This window comes from Protomyctophum bolini (assembly GCF_963924005.1).
Source record: "Protomyctophum bolini genome assembly, chromosome: 21".
NCBI classification, from domain to species: domain Eukaryota; kingdom Metazoa; phylum Chordata; class Actinopteri; order Myctophiformes; family Myctophidae; genus Protomyctophum; species Protomyctophum bolini.
This window is the reverse complement of record NC_137882.1, coordinates 9,684,161-9,703,353: the sequence shown is the minus strand read 5'-3', so window position 1 is coordinate 9,703,353 and position 19,193 is coordinate 9,684,161. Positions and strand designations below refer to the sequence as shown.

General features: G+C 43.5%; 1 protein-coding gene across 2 annotated transcripts; it reads left to right on the top strand.

The window, feature by feature from the left end:
• Positions 1–71: 71 nt before the first annotated feature.
• On the top strand, positions 72–17,804 carry armc1 (armadillo repeat containing 1). 2 transcript variants are annotated; one of them, XR_013966163.1, is made up of 8 exons: positions 72–272; positions 1,226–1,420; positions 3,592–3,683; positions 10,789–10,981; positions 12,186–12,302; positions 12,553–12,627; positions 14,014–16,403; positions 16,863–17,804. XR_013966163.1 is itself a non-coding variant. In XM_080793980.1 (7 exons), the coding sequence occupies exons 2-7, from the start codon at positions 1,253–1,255 to the stop codon at positions 14,212–14,214; spliced, it is 846 nt and encodes a 281-aa protein (XP_080650106.1). In that variant the 5' UTR covers positions 72–272; positions 1,226–1,252; the 3' UTR covers positions 14,215–17,804. The 2 variants fall into 2 exon arrangements, 1 of the variants encoding a protein (XP_080650106.1); XM_080793980.1 differs by having other exon boundaries at positions 14,014–17,804.
• Positions 17,805–19,193: the final 1,389 nt, after the last annotated feature.

The following is a 19,193-nucleotide window of genomic DNA, read 5'->3' as shown; positions in this document are numbered from 1 at the left end:
GCGTGACATAAACTAGGCTGAGCTGTGTATCAAAACACGCACTCGTGTCCACACACCAAAACACCCAAACATTGAACAGCAGCACCGCTGCTAGCTAGGCTAGGAAAGATAAAGCCACACTAGGCCTAGTGACATTCTCTTAAAATAGGGATATTTAAAGGTACCACCGGCCATTTGTCACGTCTTTTACCGAGTCGTGTTTACCATTTTGTACCTGAACCTATTCAGCTCAGCTTGTCTTGTACATTTGGACCAAACACTTTGAAGAAAAGGTAGGCTACCGGTATTCAGTTATTGGAGAGTTGGATAGCATAGCCGCCCTGCAGTCGCTGCTGGTACAGGACCCGGGGCGTGCTTTTAAGGTTAGCTTGGGGTCGTGGAAGGTGTTTTGTTGGCACTAAATAAACAGCACCCAGTCTTTCAAACGAGAATATTTGCCATTTAATGCTTGGCTGGCCACCCATTTGTGCTAGTCAGTCACCCAGGACATGTTGTTACAAGGGTAATTATAGGGGCATAAATGTTATATAGCATAATCAAAATCCACCTCTGATAACAGTTATGTACCATAGGCTGCGCATATAGCCAACAGAATAGAGTATATATAATCTAATATCTTAGCCTTATGTCCAAATACTGGTGTATGAATTTGTTTTATGTTATATAGTAGTACAATGTTGCCAGGTGTCTCTCTCACTCCTGTTTTCCATAGAGGGGGTCAAGGGTCTGTCCCCACCACCCACTCCTTTCCCCCTCACTGTATATGTCTCTGTTCCCTTTTTACCTCCTTTATGATGAATTCCTGTTCTGTTCCTTGACTATAATATAGTCAAAGATATATAGAAGTGTCTATTTGTACGTCTCTAAATGTTTTGATGAATTGAACAAGGTGGACCCTCTTGTAAACAAGTGTAATGCTTAATTGGGTTGTCCACTGATGCGTTATACCGTGAGAGAGTTATCTGATGGTCCAATAAGCAGGCTGTACACATAAGTCATGGAATCATAAGATCTGGCATATTTTATTGCCCGGGAATCGGGATACTTATCCCAAAATGAATGGTTATGTGATATGCATATGAACAGCAAAGACATAGATGAAAGCAAATACGACCTGTTACATCACAAATCACCACTCACAGTTAACAGTCTTTGTATTGAGTTTGTGCTTGAAATGTACTGTAATTCTGCAAACTGTTAATATATATTTCAATCAATGTTCAAGGTGCATGGCATCAGGAGTGGAGGCACCATGAGTGGCCCTGGGGAGCTGGATGCATTGACTGTAGTGAACCAGCTGCGAGACCTTGCAGCTGATCCACTCAACAGAAGAGCCATAGTAGAGGATCAAGGCTGTCTCCCAGGTCTTATACTGTTTCTGGACCACCCGAACCCAACGATTGTCTACTCTGCATTATTGGTAAGATTTGACCCGATCATATAGTCATTAAAAACCACTGCAAACCAGACCATAATAGCATGAGTTACAGTAGCCCTAGAATGTCTCTGATGTTACATAACTGTACATTGCAAGTATTTCACAATACAGAGCCATAGATCGGAGCCGTTTGCTCCCGGTTTGCAATGAGACTTAATATGCTCCACGCTCCGTGTCTACTCACCCAAATTCTTTTTCCAGAGAATTATTCCAGAGAGTCAGATAGTCCTCTAGAGTCAGAGCCATTTGAGCGAGTACACACAGAGCCCCGACCACATTTATTCCGCTAGATCTATGGCTGTGTGTCATGGAATTTATGAAAATATTTGTAACATCACAGACATTCTAGGTCTAGAATTACATTCCCCAACCAACGTGTGTGTGTGTGTGTGTGTGTGTGTGTGTGTGTGTGTGTGTGTGTGTGTGTGTGTGTGTGTGTGTGTGTGTGTGTGTGTGTGTGTGTGTGTGTGCGCGCGCGTGCTGTCCCCGAACATTCAAACCTTCGCTCGTTAGGGTTGGCACTCGAATCTTAATTAATGGGCTTGAACCATTTTTATTTATTTTATTAAATTATTATTATTTAACTTTCTCGGTGAGAATGCGATATGCATGATAAGAGTACTATGTTCATGTTGTGTATACATGTTATTAATAATCAGCGGGGCACAACAACCGATGCGCCAGTGCGCATACGTCGCCAAAATGTTTTCTGCGTGTAGATCAAAGGCATGCAAGGTGCATTTGCGCACCAACAGCTGAGACAGTTATGTAGAGAAATCTGACAGGCATTCAAAAGGAACTCAAATTATGTTAATGTCCTGTAAGTAGACTGCTATTTTTGTAATATTTAAATTTGGAACCGAGTCAAACAAAATGTAATCCGACCCGTTCTAGTGTTTTCCTAATGTTCAAGGTTCCTGATGCTCAGACAGAGCTAGGCAAGGCAGCCTTCTCTTTGTCAGCGGCCCAACATCTTGGACTAAACTCAAGTTCTTTAAAACTGAGCTCCCTGCCATCGATTAGTCTGTTTAAAGGAATGCTCCAAAACATGATGATGGTGATGATGATGAATCAATGCCTACATTCCTAGTGCTTATTAGGCTGGGCGGTCCCAAGTTCAAATATGATTTATTTTGGGCGGTCACGGCCTGAAAAGGTTGAGCTATAGCAGGGCCACTAAGCAAATTTCCAAAAGTCCAAGGGCCTCAAGCAAAAAATGTCTGTATTATTTAAAATTGTTTACACATTTATTTTGTAACAAACTTCACGACTAGTCTAAAAATGAAGGAAACACAGTTAAAAGCCACCTTTCCATCTATGAGGCCAAACCTCAATGAACAAAAACATTGTCATTAATGATTACAAATCATTAATGAATGACCATACAAATGATTTACAAAATGAGTCTTCATCCATTCACAAAATGTGAAGAGAACATAATAATGAACAGATTATCACATGTAAATTAATAAGTGGTTAATAGAATACTCAACTGACATCAGGCAATATCACTTTCTCTTGGAACAAACAATACTATACCTGCATTATTGTTCAAAACAATGCAAATAACGAATGATGTTTTTATTGGTATGACAATGGCGGGCTGCAGGTACATTAAGCAGGGGCCACTTGCAGATTATCACTGGACTGTAGGATCTGCACCTGGTTTCCGTTCATGTCATTATTGCCCCCTCCCCCCCGTTGTTGTCAGAGCAGGTTAGAGTGACGGCGCAAAGGGCATTCCCTCCCACTGCGTGGCAGTCACAGACATGCAGTGGTATTTACCCAGCTATTCCTACAGAAACAGGAGTCTGGGGACATCTGCTGTCTGCTTTGTGATTTTACAATAACGATGCCGACTGATGGTTATAAACACTGTATGTACCAAACACTTGTAATAATATAATGGCTTGTCACATTGTACTGTAGCAAACCCACTCCACATGACAAATCTGAGTTTCTGTAATCGTTGCTCCTTAACGGGAACCTGTGAAGTGTATAAACGGTGACTGAGTGCTTGTGTATTTGTGTTGCTTATGTAACATGTATTCACTCGTTACAGTGATTAAACGCACACACACACACTCTGCTATTATCCCCCAGTGGCACTGTCTGTATTCTAGCAGTAATAATGGTTGTCCATGTCTTTACAGGCGGTGCGCTACCTGGCGGAATGTCGAGCCAACAGGGAGAAAATGAAGGGCGAGCTGGGCATGATGCTGAGTCTGCAGAACGTCATGCAGAAGTAAGACACTGTCCCTACTGATGCATTGCACACACATGCACTAGACTAGATTAGAGCCTGACACGTTTGTCACTTTGGCCAATATATTGGTCGTTATTTTACTTTTTGAGTGACATTGGTATCTACTTTTAGCAACTACTTGGCATCCCTATTTTGGGCATGTCATGTGTGAACATTTTCAAAAGATTTCAGAGATTTTCTAAAAAGTAGTAAATGTGTGATAATTAGTAAGGCCAGGCGGGGACTCGGGGTGCCAAGAGGAAGGACGGGTGGGGGTGAATCAATGTCAGAACAGATCACCATATACAGGTATCTAATGGTTTGAGGTCAGATGTAGAGTTGCTGGCCGGCTCCATATATGCAGATCTAGGTGATGATCCAGTCTTCTCCATGCATGGCCTATCCAGGGTTTGATGAGGTCAGTGTCTTGACCGTCATATATGGAGACAGCCATATATGGAGTGTGTCACAAGGCGTGACGGACGGACAGACTGACAGGTTTTGCAGGTTTTCATAGTAATCTGCAACCTACAGTCGCAACAACAATGAGCAAGTAAATATAAAGGTACGCATAAACTTAAAAGTTAAATATACTTAAATGTTTTCTATCTATATAAAAAAAGTGTTCTTTTTGATTGCTTATAAGTTGAATGATTTCAAATACAAACTTTTTTCAAATTGATTAGAACATTTAGCACTTTTAGACCACGGATTTCCCAATGTTTTGCCTGATATTTTGATATCAGTCAAAACATCGGGAAATCCGTGGTCTGGGTCAGAAGGACTCTCCAAAATTGAGATTGGCATCAAATCTATAAATCTTCCATCGGCCGGGCTGTAACACACACACTGCACAGGCAAACTTGTGCTCACTATGCATTTCTTTAGACAAAACCTAATACTGGGTTTTGTTTTGATCACACAGTGTGCGTCTGCCTGCAGATCTTCAGTGCAGGAAGATGTCCACGGTTGCCATGTCAGGATGAATGTAATGAATGTTGAATTAGAATAGGACGGGAAACAATTAATTTGCTGTTTCTGCACATGTAAGATTTGAATGCATCCTGCCATTTCTATAGAATTTCAAAATGAATCTTCTCTGTGTTTCCGCTCAGATTGTGCTGGAGTTGGCAGTTTGTTTGTTTGTGTGATTTTCTTTCCAGGGGTGGCTTACTTCGTATTGTCATTTAAAGAGGATTTTCAACAAGCTTATTTTGGCCTAAATAATTTTTTATCAAGCCTTTTTTTCCCTGCCAAAATGTGCAGTATGCACTGAAGAAATCTTTTACACCTAGCTAAAAACAACATTCTAATCACATCCTGGTCACTCAGTATGTATCCGAGGCAGGGTCATTTGTTCAAGGATAGCCAATGTTACTGGAGCGCTAAGTGTTTGCTGGTTATCATTAGCACTGGGATAGAAATAGGCCTATTTTCAAGTGTCTGGCAGCAGGTTGTTTGAGCAACCCCCTCCCCTGTAACACAGCCTTGGCCACCCTGGAGTAAACCAGTCACTTCAGCTAGTCCATCAAGAAGAGCCCTGAAGTAACAGCAGAAACCCCCACCCCACCGCCTCCGTGCTGATGTTCAAGTCACTCTGACTTTGGGTAGAGGTCGATCATCGCCGGAGAGAGTGGAAACACATGGCTGTGGGGAGGCATGTCTGGCAAAGTGGGCACCGAGCTGGTGTGAACACGCTTATCTGAAACTCAAATTGGTGTCGGGCGTTGCTTCTTTTTAAACGTTAACGTGAGAAGTTGGGTCACAGCCTGGCAGCGGAAGGTCCTGTCCCCTCACAACCAAAAGGAATGTCTGGCTCAGTGGCTCTACAGCCTGGCTGATGGCATAAAGGAATGTGTTTTGCTGCCAGTACAGGGAGCATGAGGTTCCCAGAGGGCAGTTCTGCCAGAGATGGCCCACATTTTGTATTAGATGCAGGCCTGCCAAAATATCTTATTCTTCTCACATACACATAGTCTCATACTAGGGATGTCAGTCACTAATGTATAGTGTTGGGATAGTGTTTGAATTATTATTCATATTTATATAATTAATCGTTATAAAAAAAACACACCCATGTGAAGTGAAGGGCGCTCTTACATTATCATGACGCAACATGCCGATTTGCTCGTCCACATATGGCGTAAATTCTCCATTCATTGTCAATGGGAATTTGTAGGACAAAAATACAGATTTGCTTGTATTTAGGACAAAAATCACACCCGTGTGAACTGTGAAGTGAGGGGCGCTATAATATTAAAGTCTAACTCATGTTGCTATGATTAGGTGATGTAATGGTCAGACATGCAAAAGTGTAGCTTTTCGGCGAAAATCGCCGTTTTTATCCCAAATATAGGACCTGTGTGATTCATGCAAATCCGTTAAAAAAATGTTTGGGGGGGGTGAGGGGGTCTGTGAAGCCCGAGCTCGCTGCCCGGAGAATTATCTGACAGACTACTCTCGTGAGTCACTAATGATTCTGAGCGATATTTCTGCTTGCATCTGGGCGGCATGATGTGCGCAGCCGCTGGTCGCTCCGCGGAAAAAAAACCTGTTTGTGTGGACTCGGCATGAATTTTGACACACTGTCTGTGACTCGCCAGTCGATCCATTAGTTTAGCTGCTACAGTTAGCATTAGCAACGTTAGCACTTTGCGTTATACTGTCTGTGGTGTGGACGCGCCGGCGTCAGTTTCTCTCGCTGTGTGTGTGTGTGTGTGTGTCTGTCTGTGTGCTCGTGTGTGTGCATGCATGCGTATGAGTAAATAAATAAAGCACGCGCGCGCGTGTGTGTGTGTGTGTGTGTGTGTGTGTGTGTGTGTGTGTGTGTGTGTGCGTGCGTGCGTGCCAGGGCTTATACTAAATGGATATATTAAAAACGAAAACATGCAGCTCAACTGTTGAATAAGGAGAGGATGTTACTCTACATGTCTTAAATTGACTAAGGCTAAAATAATGAAGTAAACTGACCCTGTTGACTAAACCATCCCAAAACATTTTATTTGTATTATAATTCATTATTTTGCCAGTGAATATAATTTTCTATTTTACATGATGTGAAGAGTGTAACTGTAAGGGATTTTGAGATGGGAGTGTGAGTGCTGGACCAGTTTCTTTCTTTAAATCACACCTGTGTGAAGTGACCCTTATCATCATACATCATCCATTCATTGTCATTTTTGTGACAATGAATGTGTAGGATTGTGTAGGACAAAAATAGCCGATATATGACAATTCATTCATTGTCAATGGCATTTAGGACACAAATCTACTGAATATAGGAGGGGCTAGTGCTCCTCGAGGGGCTAGTGCTCCTGTTGGAGTAAATTAATTGTTCTATGACTATCAGGACATGAATGTTAACATCTTGCTCAATACTGACTAGATTTGTACTGATTTAGTAAATAATCATCTGTCATTTTTGAGTGGTGCAGCCACTCAACCACACTATAGACAGCTACAGTATGTGTCCCTGTGTCTGTCCCTGGCTGGGTCCCTGTGTCCCTGGCGGTGTCCCTGTGTCCCTGTGTCACTGGGTCTGTTCCTGGCTGTGTGCCTGTGTCACTGGGTCTGTCCCTGGCTGTGTCACTGTGTCATTGGGTCTGTCCCTGGCTGTCCCTGTGTCACTAGGTCTGTCCCTGGCTGTCCCTGTGTCACTAGGTCTGTCCCTGGCTGTCCCTGTGTCACTGGGTCTGTCCCTGGCTGTCCCTGGCTGTGTCCCTGGCTGTGTCCCTGTGTCACTGGGTCTGTCCCTGGCTGTGTCCCTGGCTGTGTCCCTGTGTCACTGGGTCTGTCCCTGGCTGTCCCTGTGTCACTGGGTCTGTCCCTCGCTGTCCCTGTGTCACTGGGTCTGTCCCTGGCTGTGTCCCTGTGTCACTGGGTCTGTCCCTGGCTGTCCCTGGCTGTGTCCCTGGCTGTGTCCCTGTGTCACTGGGTCTGTCCCTGGCTGTCCCTGTGTCACTGGGTCTGTCCCTGGCTGTGTCCCTGTGTCACTGGGTCTGTCCCTGGCTGTCCCTGGCTGTGTCCCTGGCTGTGTCACTGGGTCTGTCCCTGGCTGTCCCTGTGTCACTGGGTCTGTCCCTGGCTGTCCCTGTGTCACTGGGTCTGTCCCTGGATGTGTCCCTGGCTGTGTCACTGGGTCTGTCCCTGGCTGTCCCTGTGTCACTGGGTCTGTCCCTGGCTGTCCCTGTGTCACTGGGTCTGTCCCTGGATGTGTCCCTGGCTGTGTCCCTGTGTCACTGGGTCTGTCCCTGGCTGTCCCTGTGTCACTGGGTCTGTCCCTGGCTGCCCCTGTGTCACTGGGTCTGTCCCTGGCTGTGTCCCTGGGTCCCTGGCTGTGTCCGAGCACGAAACATAGCGTTATAGCATTTGTTCACCACCAAGTGTCACTGTTGCACAGCCTAACACACAGACACACAGGCCGGGAGGAGGGCTAGTACAGTGTAGTATATACTGTCCCCCATGACACCCCCCCCCCCCCCCCCCCCCAAAGTGGGTTTAGTACCGATAAACGCTTAAAAAATTTGCGCCGCGGTTTTGCCCGCGGCACAGCGTTGGCCCCGCACACTGTCACCTTTTTCACCTTGGGCCTGTTTGCATGCCTGAATGGTGATGTAAAACAAATCTTTATTGTTAATGGCATTTAATGTTTGTGTTAGGGACAAGATGACATACATTTTCCCTTCATTGTCATTGTCAATGGCATTTTTAATACAAACTATAAGATGGAAATCTACACTAGCAATAGCTGAATATAAACATATAACATCAACAAGTGTACATTTCTGTAATGTAATTTTGTCCAATCTGTTTGGTAGAGTATGTTGATATGATATAATCTAATTTACGTACAATTGGGGGGTTTGTATTTTGTCTCCCTGATCTTCTATTGAGACATCTTGATCATGTCAAAGGTCATGTCTCACCTTGACACAGTATCTGAAACGAATTTTGACCAGATGATCAACATTCAATTTATCCCCCGAGCAAGCAGGCAGACTCTACTAGGTCAATGGTAAAAATGTAAGCAGAGGAAAGTTGCATTGTGCAGCTTTAACGGTAAAGTCTAGAGCTGTAATACAGGTAACATTATTAAAAGAGAAAATATGTGCAGGCGAGAAAGGAAACCCATAAAGGGCTTATACATGGTTCTCACCTAAAATAACATACGAATAGTAAGTTAAACAAAGTAATCAAACATTAGGTATGACACAACAAATACACTTGTGTGCAGTTGAAAGTGCGGGTGTGTGAGTCTGTGTGAGTGTGCATAAGTGTATGCTCCGATGGCACTAGTGCCACGGACATCCCTGGGACTCTCATATGCGTTTCATTTTCTTTCACTTTTGCTCTCTGAATGAGTAGAGCGGTGTAAGCCGAAAGCATATTCTGATTGTTTTTAATAAACGGCTAACCGAATAACCATTGACATCACATAACCAGCCTTTATTTTCACTGGGTGTGGGGGTGATATGCCCTAAGGCTTAGAGCTTATGTCCTCTAAGCTCTCATACAATGGGCTTGAATGGTATTCAAATTGTGCTCAGAATTTACTGAAAGAATTGCCCCTTGACATGTAGCATCTCTTTCATTAACTGTGGAAAATCTGTAAAAAATGAAAGAAAAAATTCTCTTTAGCAGCGGTCTACTTTTACACTTGTTGTTCCACTTGCAAATGTTGCAATTATGAATATAATTGCACACTGGCCAATTCTTTGGCTTAGGGGAGTGATAAACCTTTGGGGGGCTCCCCCATGACGATTATAAAAACATTCTCTCTGGAGTCTTATGAAGTAATGTCACCTCATAAATCATAAAACAATCACGACACTCCATCTTTAACTGAACGATAATAGTGGTCTTGACTAGTATGTTTGTCGATATTTAACACTTGGCTATGGAGAATCCATGTGGGGTAGGATGTCTTGTGGGGCGAGTGTGCCTATTTTTGCAGTCGAAAGACTAGACTGCGACATGGCTGTGTGGGCCCCCCTTTGGCAGGGGAACACCCCCTGATGCAGCTGGTGCTTGGTCTACAATGCCTGGCAAAAAGAGACGGCAACCTTTACAAATATCAGCCTCTTAGCTCTGGCAAGGTCATGGTCAAGAATACTGTACTGTATGTCTATGAAACACATCTGTTTGGTTTCCAGTGTTCCACACCAGTATCTATTTGCAACAGGCATAGTAGTAGTATAATTTTCATTACTAACATCTTGGGCGGCTGTGGCTCAGGAGGTAGAGCAGGTCGTCCAATGATCCCTGGGTTGGCGGTTCGAATCCCGGCTCCTCCTGTCCACATGTCGAAGTGTCCTTGGGCAAGACACTGAACCGTACATGCCACCATTGGTGTGTGAATGTGGGAAGTGAGGACGCTGGCGTCGACTGTTCGCTGCTTCACCTCCCATGTATGAATGAATGAACCATTGTAAAGCGCTTTGAGCAATTCATTATTATTATTATCTTGAGGAAGAATGTCTGACATGTCTGTTGTTCCAATTGTCTGGAACGTCTGACATGTCTGTTGTTCCAATTTATTATCTAGCATGCCGTCTACAATATATTATGCACTTGGATAGCATCACTGACGGTGAAATCCAACTATAAACCCTTTAAAACTTAACCCATTTAAGTCGGTAGAACCTTTTCTTGCCAAGAAACCTTAAAATGATTTGTATTTGGCCGTGTACCCCCATCTGAAAATGTTTTGTGCCAGGTTCCCCCAGAAGAAAAGATTCTGTTAAATGTAAAATGATTTTCTTTTAATCAAACACAGATTTTTCAAGGATGTTCAAAATAGCAGACGCTCATGTAACGAGCTGTGAGTTGGTGCAGCTGTTATTTTTGAATAGCCAATGTTAAAATGTTTTTTAATGGGTAAGACTAGTTTAGACTTATTTGTAATTTTGCTATCACAAAGTTGTTCCTTTTTAAATAAAACTGGGCAAGACTCCCAGGATAACCTCAACCTACGCTTACATTATAGCCCATAACGTCACAATGAAAGCCTTTCTCCTTAGGGCAGTAACTACAAATGTACCATAAAGACTTTACACTTGTTGACGATTCTTCATGTTGTACCTTCTCCACACCCCTCTCACCAAAGGAGCACATCCCCTGGGGAGACTAAACTGCTGGCCTCTGAGATCTATGAGATCTTACACGTAGCTGGGAAAGAGGAGGCCGAGCAGGCGGAGGCAGCGGCCAAGTCCTGCCGACGTAAGGCTCACTTCTTCCTGGGTGCCACCAACAAGAGAGCCAAGACCGTGGTACTCCAGATCAACGGGCTGGATGACTCTGTAAGTAGGCACCAACGCATGGCATCTATCATGGATACATACCCTAAAGCCTATATAGAGTATACACTACCTCATCTTCTTGGATGACTCTGTAAGTAGGCACCAACGCATGGCATCTATCATGGATACATACATGCATACCCGGCCTAAAGCCTATAGAGTATACACTACCTCATCTTCTTGGATGACTCTGTAAGTAGGCACCATGCAACGAATGGCATCTAGTCTACTGTATCATGGAAATACCCTAAAGCCTATTCACCTGTTTCAGCGGGAACTTAAGGTACTTATTATAAGCGACCTTTGGCTTGTTTTTCTGTAAAGTCGCTTGTAACTTGTGTACAGTAGTACAGATGTACAACCTCACAATGTGTCGCTGTGAGCTTGAAGATCTGCTATTTGCTTTTGTGCTTGTTTTCATATACCTGGCCACTTGTTTCTCTTGCAAAACTGGCAACACAGCAAGAGGAAGTTATGCACACACAACGCAAAGACGTATGGGTTATACTATAACCCACTGTTTGGAGGGCGGTCAATGTATATGGTTGTATGCTATCCTTGTTGACATGTTTTCCATTTCAACAATCTATCGTGTGTGTGTGTGTGTGTGTGTGTGTGTGTGTGTGTGTGTGTGTGTGTGTGTGCGCGTGTGCGCGTGCATGTTTACGCGTGGGTGCGTGTGCGTTCACGCGCCGTGGGTGCAAGGTCAGGTCGTAAATGCCAGCCATTGAACAGTGGGGCATTTAGATTGGACCTGAATACAACACTGTGGGGATCCTGCAGCTAGCCAGATCAAATTACAACAGGCGCACTGAGAGCAGACACAAAACAACAGACTAGATGACAAGTGATAGTTGCAGCCAGGTGTGATTTAGAAAAACCAAAAACTGTTCTTTCTTTAAAAAAGATTCCTCCTCAAATACAAAAACGGATAGAATACGCACGTCATTTGGTGAGGTGCTGGGTTGGAAAGTGACAACCCGCACACTCGTCTACTCCATACATTTATTGACACCGTTTCAATTAGATTGGAGCAGATGAGTGCAGGTTTTAACTTTTTCTGATGTCACCTCAAATACAAAGAAATACAGCAACAACAGAAGAAGCAAAAATAATAATATGGATAATACATTTTCAAGTGAACCTGTTATGCGTTTGACAAATGCTGTAAGCTTTGATTTGATGGTGGTTTATTTGTGGACAGACTCGGAGGTGTCTGTGCGAGGAGGCCTTGCTGAAGATCCGGGGGGTCATCAGCTTCACCTTCCAGATGGCCGTCAAGAGGTGTGTGGTGAGGATCCGCTCTGACCTCAAAGCCGAGGTATGTACGAGCACACACGGCACATCATTTACAATTTATGCGTCAGCAACACAGTGTTGTGTGCATGTCTTTTTTTTCCAGTTGAAAATACAGTGTTTCATGTCAAGTGATGAGCTGCGTGTGTTGCTGGTACACAATGCTAAAGTTAAAGAATTGGGCAATAAACTCCTCAACGTACAGCCAGCTTTGTTTTATGATGGACTAACTGTCGTAGAAGAGAGAACAAGACTTATCAGTTTGTGTCTGCCAGGCACTGGGTACAGCGATCAGCTCCACCAAAGTGATGACTGCTCAGCAGGTGGTGAAGGCAGAAGATGGAGTCGAGGTAAGGATCATTAAAACAGTTCTACTGCATAACCCGCTTTCCATGCTATTTAATCCATGTTTCTGCCCTGCGTAATACGCTAAACCCGCTATTTGTTTTATGTGTTTAATTCGCCGTTTTTTAATAATGAAAAATAAATAGTGGATTTGTTGCGGACCTGGCAAGCCCCCAGTGATGCTCCAACGTTGACGTGCTTGGCCCTAGTGGTGGTAACAGGGACTGCAGGCGGACCCGTGGAGTTATGACGAGGAAACCCCGTGCAGCTGGGCTTTAACATTGAGCGCCCGTTTTCACTTCCGCATTTTGGACACCAAATTTGGTGTCCAAATCAAAAAATCGCGAAAGTAGACTGTTCTTCCGGGTGCTTCAAAACGCCACTGAGCAACTTCCACTGAAATTAATAGCGGGGGGGGGGGTTCAGTCTCTATCCTTTTATCCGTTGCGTTATGATGACGAAACCGGAAATCGACGCGTGCTCTGGGCCACAAGGGCTTCTGGGAAAATGAGTTCAATGCAAGTGAACGGTAGTTTCATCTGGACTACAGCAGCTCTCACTGCTTGTTGTTCCGGATCGCGATGGTGTCATATTTTTCGGTTCGACAACATGCCATGGAAGTATTTTCAGGGGGATTTTCATGGATCAAAGGCTCCAATGCTCCAATGCTCCAAAGGTAATGAAACAATCCTGGCACCCTCGGTATACAGTATGTCACCTTTGAATCTAAAGCCCTCAAGGTATGAGCTTGTAGATCAGGTTTATATCATAACAAGTTCAAAATAGACACCAGGTTCAAAGTAGTTACTTAACACTGAAGATCTGTATGGTGCATTCCCACTTATTCCCTCAGAGCATAAATTATCTGCACTAAACAAGACTCAATGATGACCGTATTTGTTAAACAAAATCTTTAGTTTTTTCAAAATCAATTTATCTGTTAACGTCATAAAGAAATTGCATGCTTAATTGTCATGTAAAACCAATGTACAATCCAATTATTATAGAAACGATCAGGTGAATCATATTCTAAAGCTATACATATTTTGACCACCAGAGGTCAGTCCTAGCTCAGTCATGTATTTAATTGTCTGAATAGAACACATTGGCCTTTGAACTTTGAATGCCAGGGTGTATATCTGTATATTTTGTACCACTTAATGCTTTTTTTCTGAAACGTTTTTTTTTGTTTTGTTTTTGTTTTGTGAATCTATTGATTTTGTACAGACAAAACAGGAATTTATATATTATGAATAAATATTACGAAGGTTTGTGATTTTCTCAAACGGACACAAATGACAAACGAAGACCCCTTGCCCTAAAGCACACTCACATACCAGGGTAAGGGAGAGGAGAGACCGTTGTCCTAATGTGTGTGCGTGTGCGTGTAGCTGATGTTGCCATTCCAGGAGGAGGATGATGATGGTGAAGTGGAGGTGGAGCACAACACGGACATCCCAGACTACCTGCCTGAAGACGAGAGTCCGTCCGAGGAGCATGACAAGGCCGTCACGCGCGTGGGCTCCATCACTGACGGCAGGGGCTGGCTCAGCACGGCCGCCAACTTCCTGACCCGCTCCTTTTACTGGTGACCACTTCCTGTGCCCTCGTCTCCACCTTCCCCACAAAACTACAATTAAACCTCCGCCTTAGCCCCCCCTCCCCCCTTAGGTCTAGCCCAAGCGCTGTCTGACTGTATTCACCCCTATACACTACCATAGAGTCCACTGTGCAAGGAACATAGCATCTGGCTTTGTGCGCTCAACAAGTGCTAGACTGCCAAGTGGAACATGCAATAACTTGTATATATGTATGATGCCATGCAGAGCTAATGAGCCAGCTACTGTATTCACTTGCTGCATATGTATCTCACACAAGCCATAGCCAGAGAACTAAGAATCTGTCAAGTTTTTTTTTCTTCTTTTATTTAATTTGTTTCCACATGTTGGACCCCCACCCCCAAATGTGTCCCATCAGCTGAATTGTTGTGGAAATACACCGCCTGACGCATGGCACTGGTGGTAGGGATACACCGCCTGACGCATGGCACTGGTGGTAGGGATACACCGCCTGACGCATGGCACTGGTGGTAGGGATACACCGCCTGACGCATGGCACTGGTGGTAGGGTTACAAGAAGAGTGGGCTCTTGGAATGAGTGGGCAAAATTGTCTACTTTGTCCAAAATGTTAAAAAGTTAAATATTGGAAAAATTAAGTAATGTAAAGTATACATGATGTGAACATGTACGGTACATCATTATCAGACTTAAATGTAACCTTCAGCTTATGCAAAAAAATTAATGGATATACAGGTTTTGTAGCAACTGTAGAAGTATTAGGCCTTAATGTTCTAAGTCCAAGCATGTTTTAATCATGTATACTTTACAAGACCGTTTTCCAAATATATTATTTTGTAACATTTTGAAAAAATAGCCACAAAGGTACCCAGTGCCACTCTTACTGGTGGTAGGAGATCGGAGGTTGATGGTACTAGTTGGTACGGTATTAGCAGAACGTTGGGAGTTCTTATGTTGTGCATGGTGCTCTTTCCCTTATGTGTTTTCATATTCATTCTCTTTGATATATAGATTTTGTTTTCACCATTTTCTTTTGCCAATCATTGATTATCCCTAATCCCCTCAACAGCCTCTCCTCTAAGGGATTTGTTTTTTATAGCATGCTCTAATAATTCTTGCGTGCCAATTTTGCTCGCTGCTCTCATTGCGCCTTCCTTGCTTGTTGTGTGTGCCTTTTGATTATTATTTTGTCATTTAAACTTGATTCAAAAGATTTCCAATCTCTGCGCTTGTGTGTTTTAAACGTCATGCGTTCCCGCTAATTGTCCCTAATAGGCAGCAGGCTTCTCCCTATAGCTTACATCTCACAGGGGCATGATGTTCTAGTAGAACTAGTAATCTAGACACCAGCAGAAGAGTAGCTCATTCAACCATTAGCTGCCTCATATTCTCTATAGGACTGTTGTTGCAGTGATTAGCTAGTGTACTAGTTAATAAGCTACCCTTCACTCCTGTGAAGATTTGGTAACCTTTGTTTTTAACGCAGTGCAGAATGATGCAATTATGTATTCTTTTAGTTTGTGTTTAAACAATATGGGAACTCATTCGGTAAAAAAAGGAAAAATGCTTTTGCCTCTGGGGAGCACCACCTCGTTTTTTTTGTGTAAAACAGGAACTCTGTTTGGCTGCTCCACTTTCTTAGTGCACTTCCTCCCGGGTGCTTCTGTTTTTGAGTGGTGCAACCACTCCAAAGGAACAGCAATGGCCGTGTTAACCTATGTGGCTATGTATGTGACTATGAGTACCAGTAGGGGAAAAGGTGGCGCTGTTGTGCCAGAAACAGAGAGAGAGAGATAGTGCTGCACTGTTGCCTGCTAATGAGGGGGGGAGAGAGAGAGAGGGGGGGGGGGGGGGAAGGGGAGAGGGGAGTTGCACCACTCGGTTCACAAGGGTGTGATTTTTATTCCTACAATCCCGACTAGTGCTGTCTGAGTAATTTGTTTTTTTCTTGAGTAATTCGTTGTAGTGATTTGTTGACCTCTCCTTATGTTAATTACACTGCCATTATAATTTATACTTCACAGAGAATGACTGGAACAAATCTGGAACTTTTCACTTTCAAGTGGAAAGCCAAGTATTTTTGGCGAGCGACTTGGTTAAACGACAAAGTATGAATTTGGCTTCAGGTCAGGCTACTCCCATCAGTGAGTCAAGGTACAGCAGTAGCCTACGTAGGCATGTTAAAGACAACCAGGTGGAACATGTTGATGGACACCTGCCTACGTAGGCATGTTAAAGACAACCAGGTGGAACATGTTGATGGACACCTGCCTACGTAGGCATGTGAAAGACAACCAGGTGGAACATGTTGATGGACACCTGCCTACGTAGGCATGTTAAAGACAACCAGGTGGAACATGTTGATGGACACCTGCCTACGTAGGCATGTTAAAGACAACCAGGTGGAACATGTTGATGGACACCTGCCTACGTAGGCATGTGAAAGACAACCAGGTGGAACATGTTGATGGACACCTGCCTACGTAGGCATGTTAAAGACAACCAGGTGGAACATGTTGATGGACACCTGCCTACGTAGGCATGTTAAAGACAACCAGGTGGAACATGTTGATGGACACCTGCCTACGTAGGCATGTGAAAGACAACCAGGTGGAACATGTTGATGGACACCTGCCTACGTAGGCATGTTAAAGACAACCAGGTGGAACATGTTGATGGACACCTGCTTTCCAAATAAATACCCACGTGTCACTCTTTAGGTCCCTTTTATGTATCCATAATTGTAATCCCAGTTGTATCATTTAAATTTTAACTTTAGCCAGGAGTGTCCTTATAGAAAAGGTCTTGTTGGTGCATGCAAACTGCTTCCCTGTACACATGCACATAGCCTCACACAGACCACAGCTGTCATGTAATAGAGGTGTACTGAATATATCAGGGGTGTGGATGATCTGATGTACATTTTGTATATGGTGCCTGATATCCTGTAATCTCAGACCTTAACCGTGTGGGACATTTTGTTTTTGTCTATTTATAATACTTGATTTGCAGATTCTAACAATTCATCACCACTGCTTAGGGTGGTACAGTAGGATGAAATATGGCAGCAGTCTTTTTTTTTTTCAAGCCCCCCCCCCCACCCCCACCCCCCGCTTGAAGTCCTATGACAAAACTAAATTTGTAATAATTTCCTCTGATTTGCATGAGAGTTGGATCACGTGAAATGCTGACTGGACAACTTTGTTTTCACGGTGGAGACGTCAGTCATTTGGAGTCAAACTGTCAAGAAGAACACCATGGAATGACCTAAGCCAGGTGATCTTGACAATCCTCTTGAAAAGCAATAAGACATTGACAAGACACATTCACATTCAACTCTTGTGTTTTACAGCTTTGGCATCAGCCGTCTGATTATCGTTTTGTAACATTGAATCAGAGCATCAGTATTAACGTTTAATTGTATTTGAGTCTTCCCTATTTATCCAATGTACACAGAGTCCAAGTTTTGATTTGTTTGCTACTACACCCAATACTGCATACAATGAGTGTGTGATCATCAAGAACTGTTAACTTAATTTTTTAGTTAATTGTTTTGATTCACCACAACAGAATGGCTGACAAATAAAAGGTAGCAAGTCATGTACAGAGTGTGTTGTCAAATGATATAATGTATGACAGATCTTTGAACAGTTGATTCCCACCTGCTGTCATGGCAAATAATGTTAAAACAAACATGAGATCAAAGTGTTTTGGTTGTCCTTTTTATCCACACTACATTGTAGGCACTAAAGCCAGTGAAAGAAATGCGGTGTCCAAAACCTGCCATGTCGATCCTAGTTATTGCATAAGACACTGGTTCTCAAAGTTGGGTTCAAGGTCCTTGAGGGGGTACCGGGGGTCCCCAAGTAAAAAAAAGTAACTGTTTTAAACACCTTAGCCCCCAGATATGTGTTGTGAGCTTGTAGATCTGCTATTTGTGTTCAAATTGATATGCATTTGTGGTCAAATGCATATCAATTTGGGGGTCCTTGACATGGCGTTGGAGAACCACTGGAATAGAACCTCACCCTTGGTGGCCACACTTGACACACCAGCGCATGTGTCCTGTACCAAATGGCTGAGGGGCAGCCGCAGCAACCATTCTTAGCAAAAAGAGATCCTTTCCTGTTTTCCCTTACTGGGGCAGAAGTGAGGTGCCCCAGGGAAATGTTGTGGCTCACACACCACCTCCCCCAGTCCTGGTGCTGGTGCAGACAGGGGCAGGAGCCAGCTCCAGCTGCAAGCCCTGCAGATACGGCTGCCGCTTCCGCTGCTGTGGGTCTGAGAGCATGTTGGTGCCAAGCTACTAATGTAGAGTTAGCATGCAGGCCTTCGTTCTTCAGCTCCATCAGCATTGTGCTCAAGGTGATGATCACACATAATGAGAATCATTGTTGCAAACCATGTTTTAGTCATAAATGTCAATAGTAATAGTGTGAATGTAGCAGCCATATTCTGTGAACGTATGATTTTCTATGATGACATGCCCTGCTATGTCACAAACTTTTGTTTGTTGTAACTTGTGTGTTAGATAAATGCCATTTGTTTCATAGTAACCCATCATGGATGTGTGCTCCAAGCCATGGGCCCTCGAGGGAACAGCGGTTGACAGCTGCAGTGGTGGCATCCTCTTCAACAACGCTACAGGAAAGGCATGGGAACTGGGAGAACTCTGGAAGGGTCACATGTTTCATACTTCACCACTAGGGAGAGATGGTAAGCTTGGCAATCAATAGCAGTAAAATAAATGTTGGCTTACTGTAGGAAATCTGCGGAGAAAATATGTAAAGTGTAAAGAACATAATCTAAAGTAAAAAAAATATACACATTTTTTACATTGTACAATACATGATGTTATATGTATTGAAAGCAGAGTTATAGCTGTATTTGAAAAATAAACCCGATTTAATGTTTATTAGAAAGTCAGATAATGAGGGTAGTAATGCACTGGAAGCATCGGATAAATCAACATTGCATGAGGGCAATTCTGATG

Bases quoted from the DNA above. Each gene is read 5' to 3' on its own strand.
- armc1 (XM_080793980.1), top strand. From the start codon at position 1,253: ATGAGTGGCCCTGGGGAGCTGGATGCATTGACTGTAGTGAACCAGCTG. The intron at 1,421-3,591 runs GTAAGATTTGAC...ATGTCTTTACAG, and splicing joins TTGTCTACTCTGCATTATTG to GCGGTGCGCTACCTGGCGGA. The intron at 12,303-12,552 runs GTATGTACGAGC...TGTGTCTGCCAG, and splicing joins GCTCTGACCTCAAAGCCGAG to GCACTGGGTACAGCGATCAG.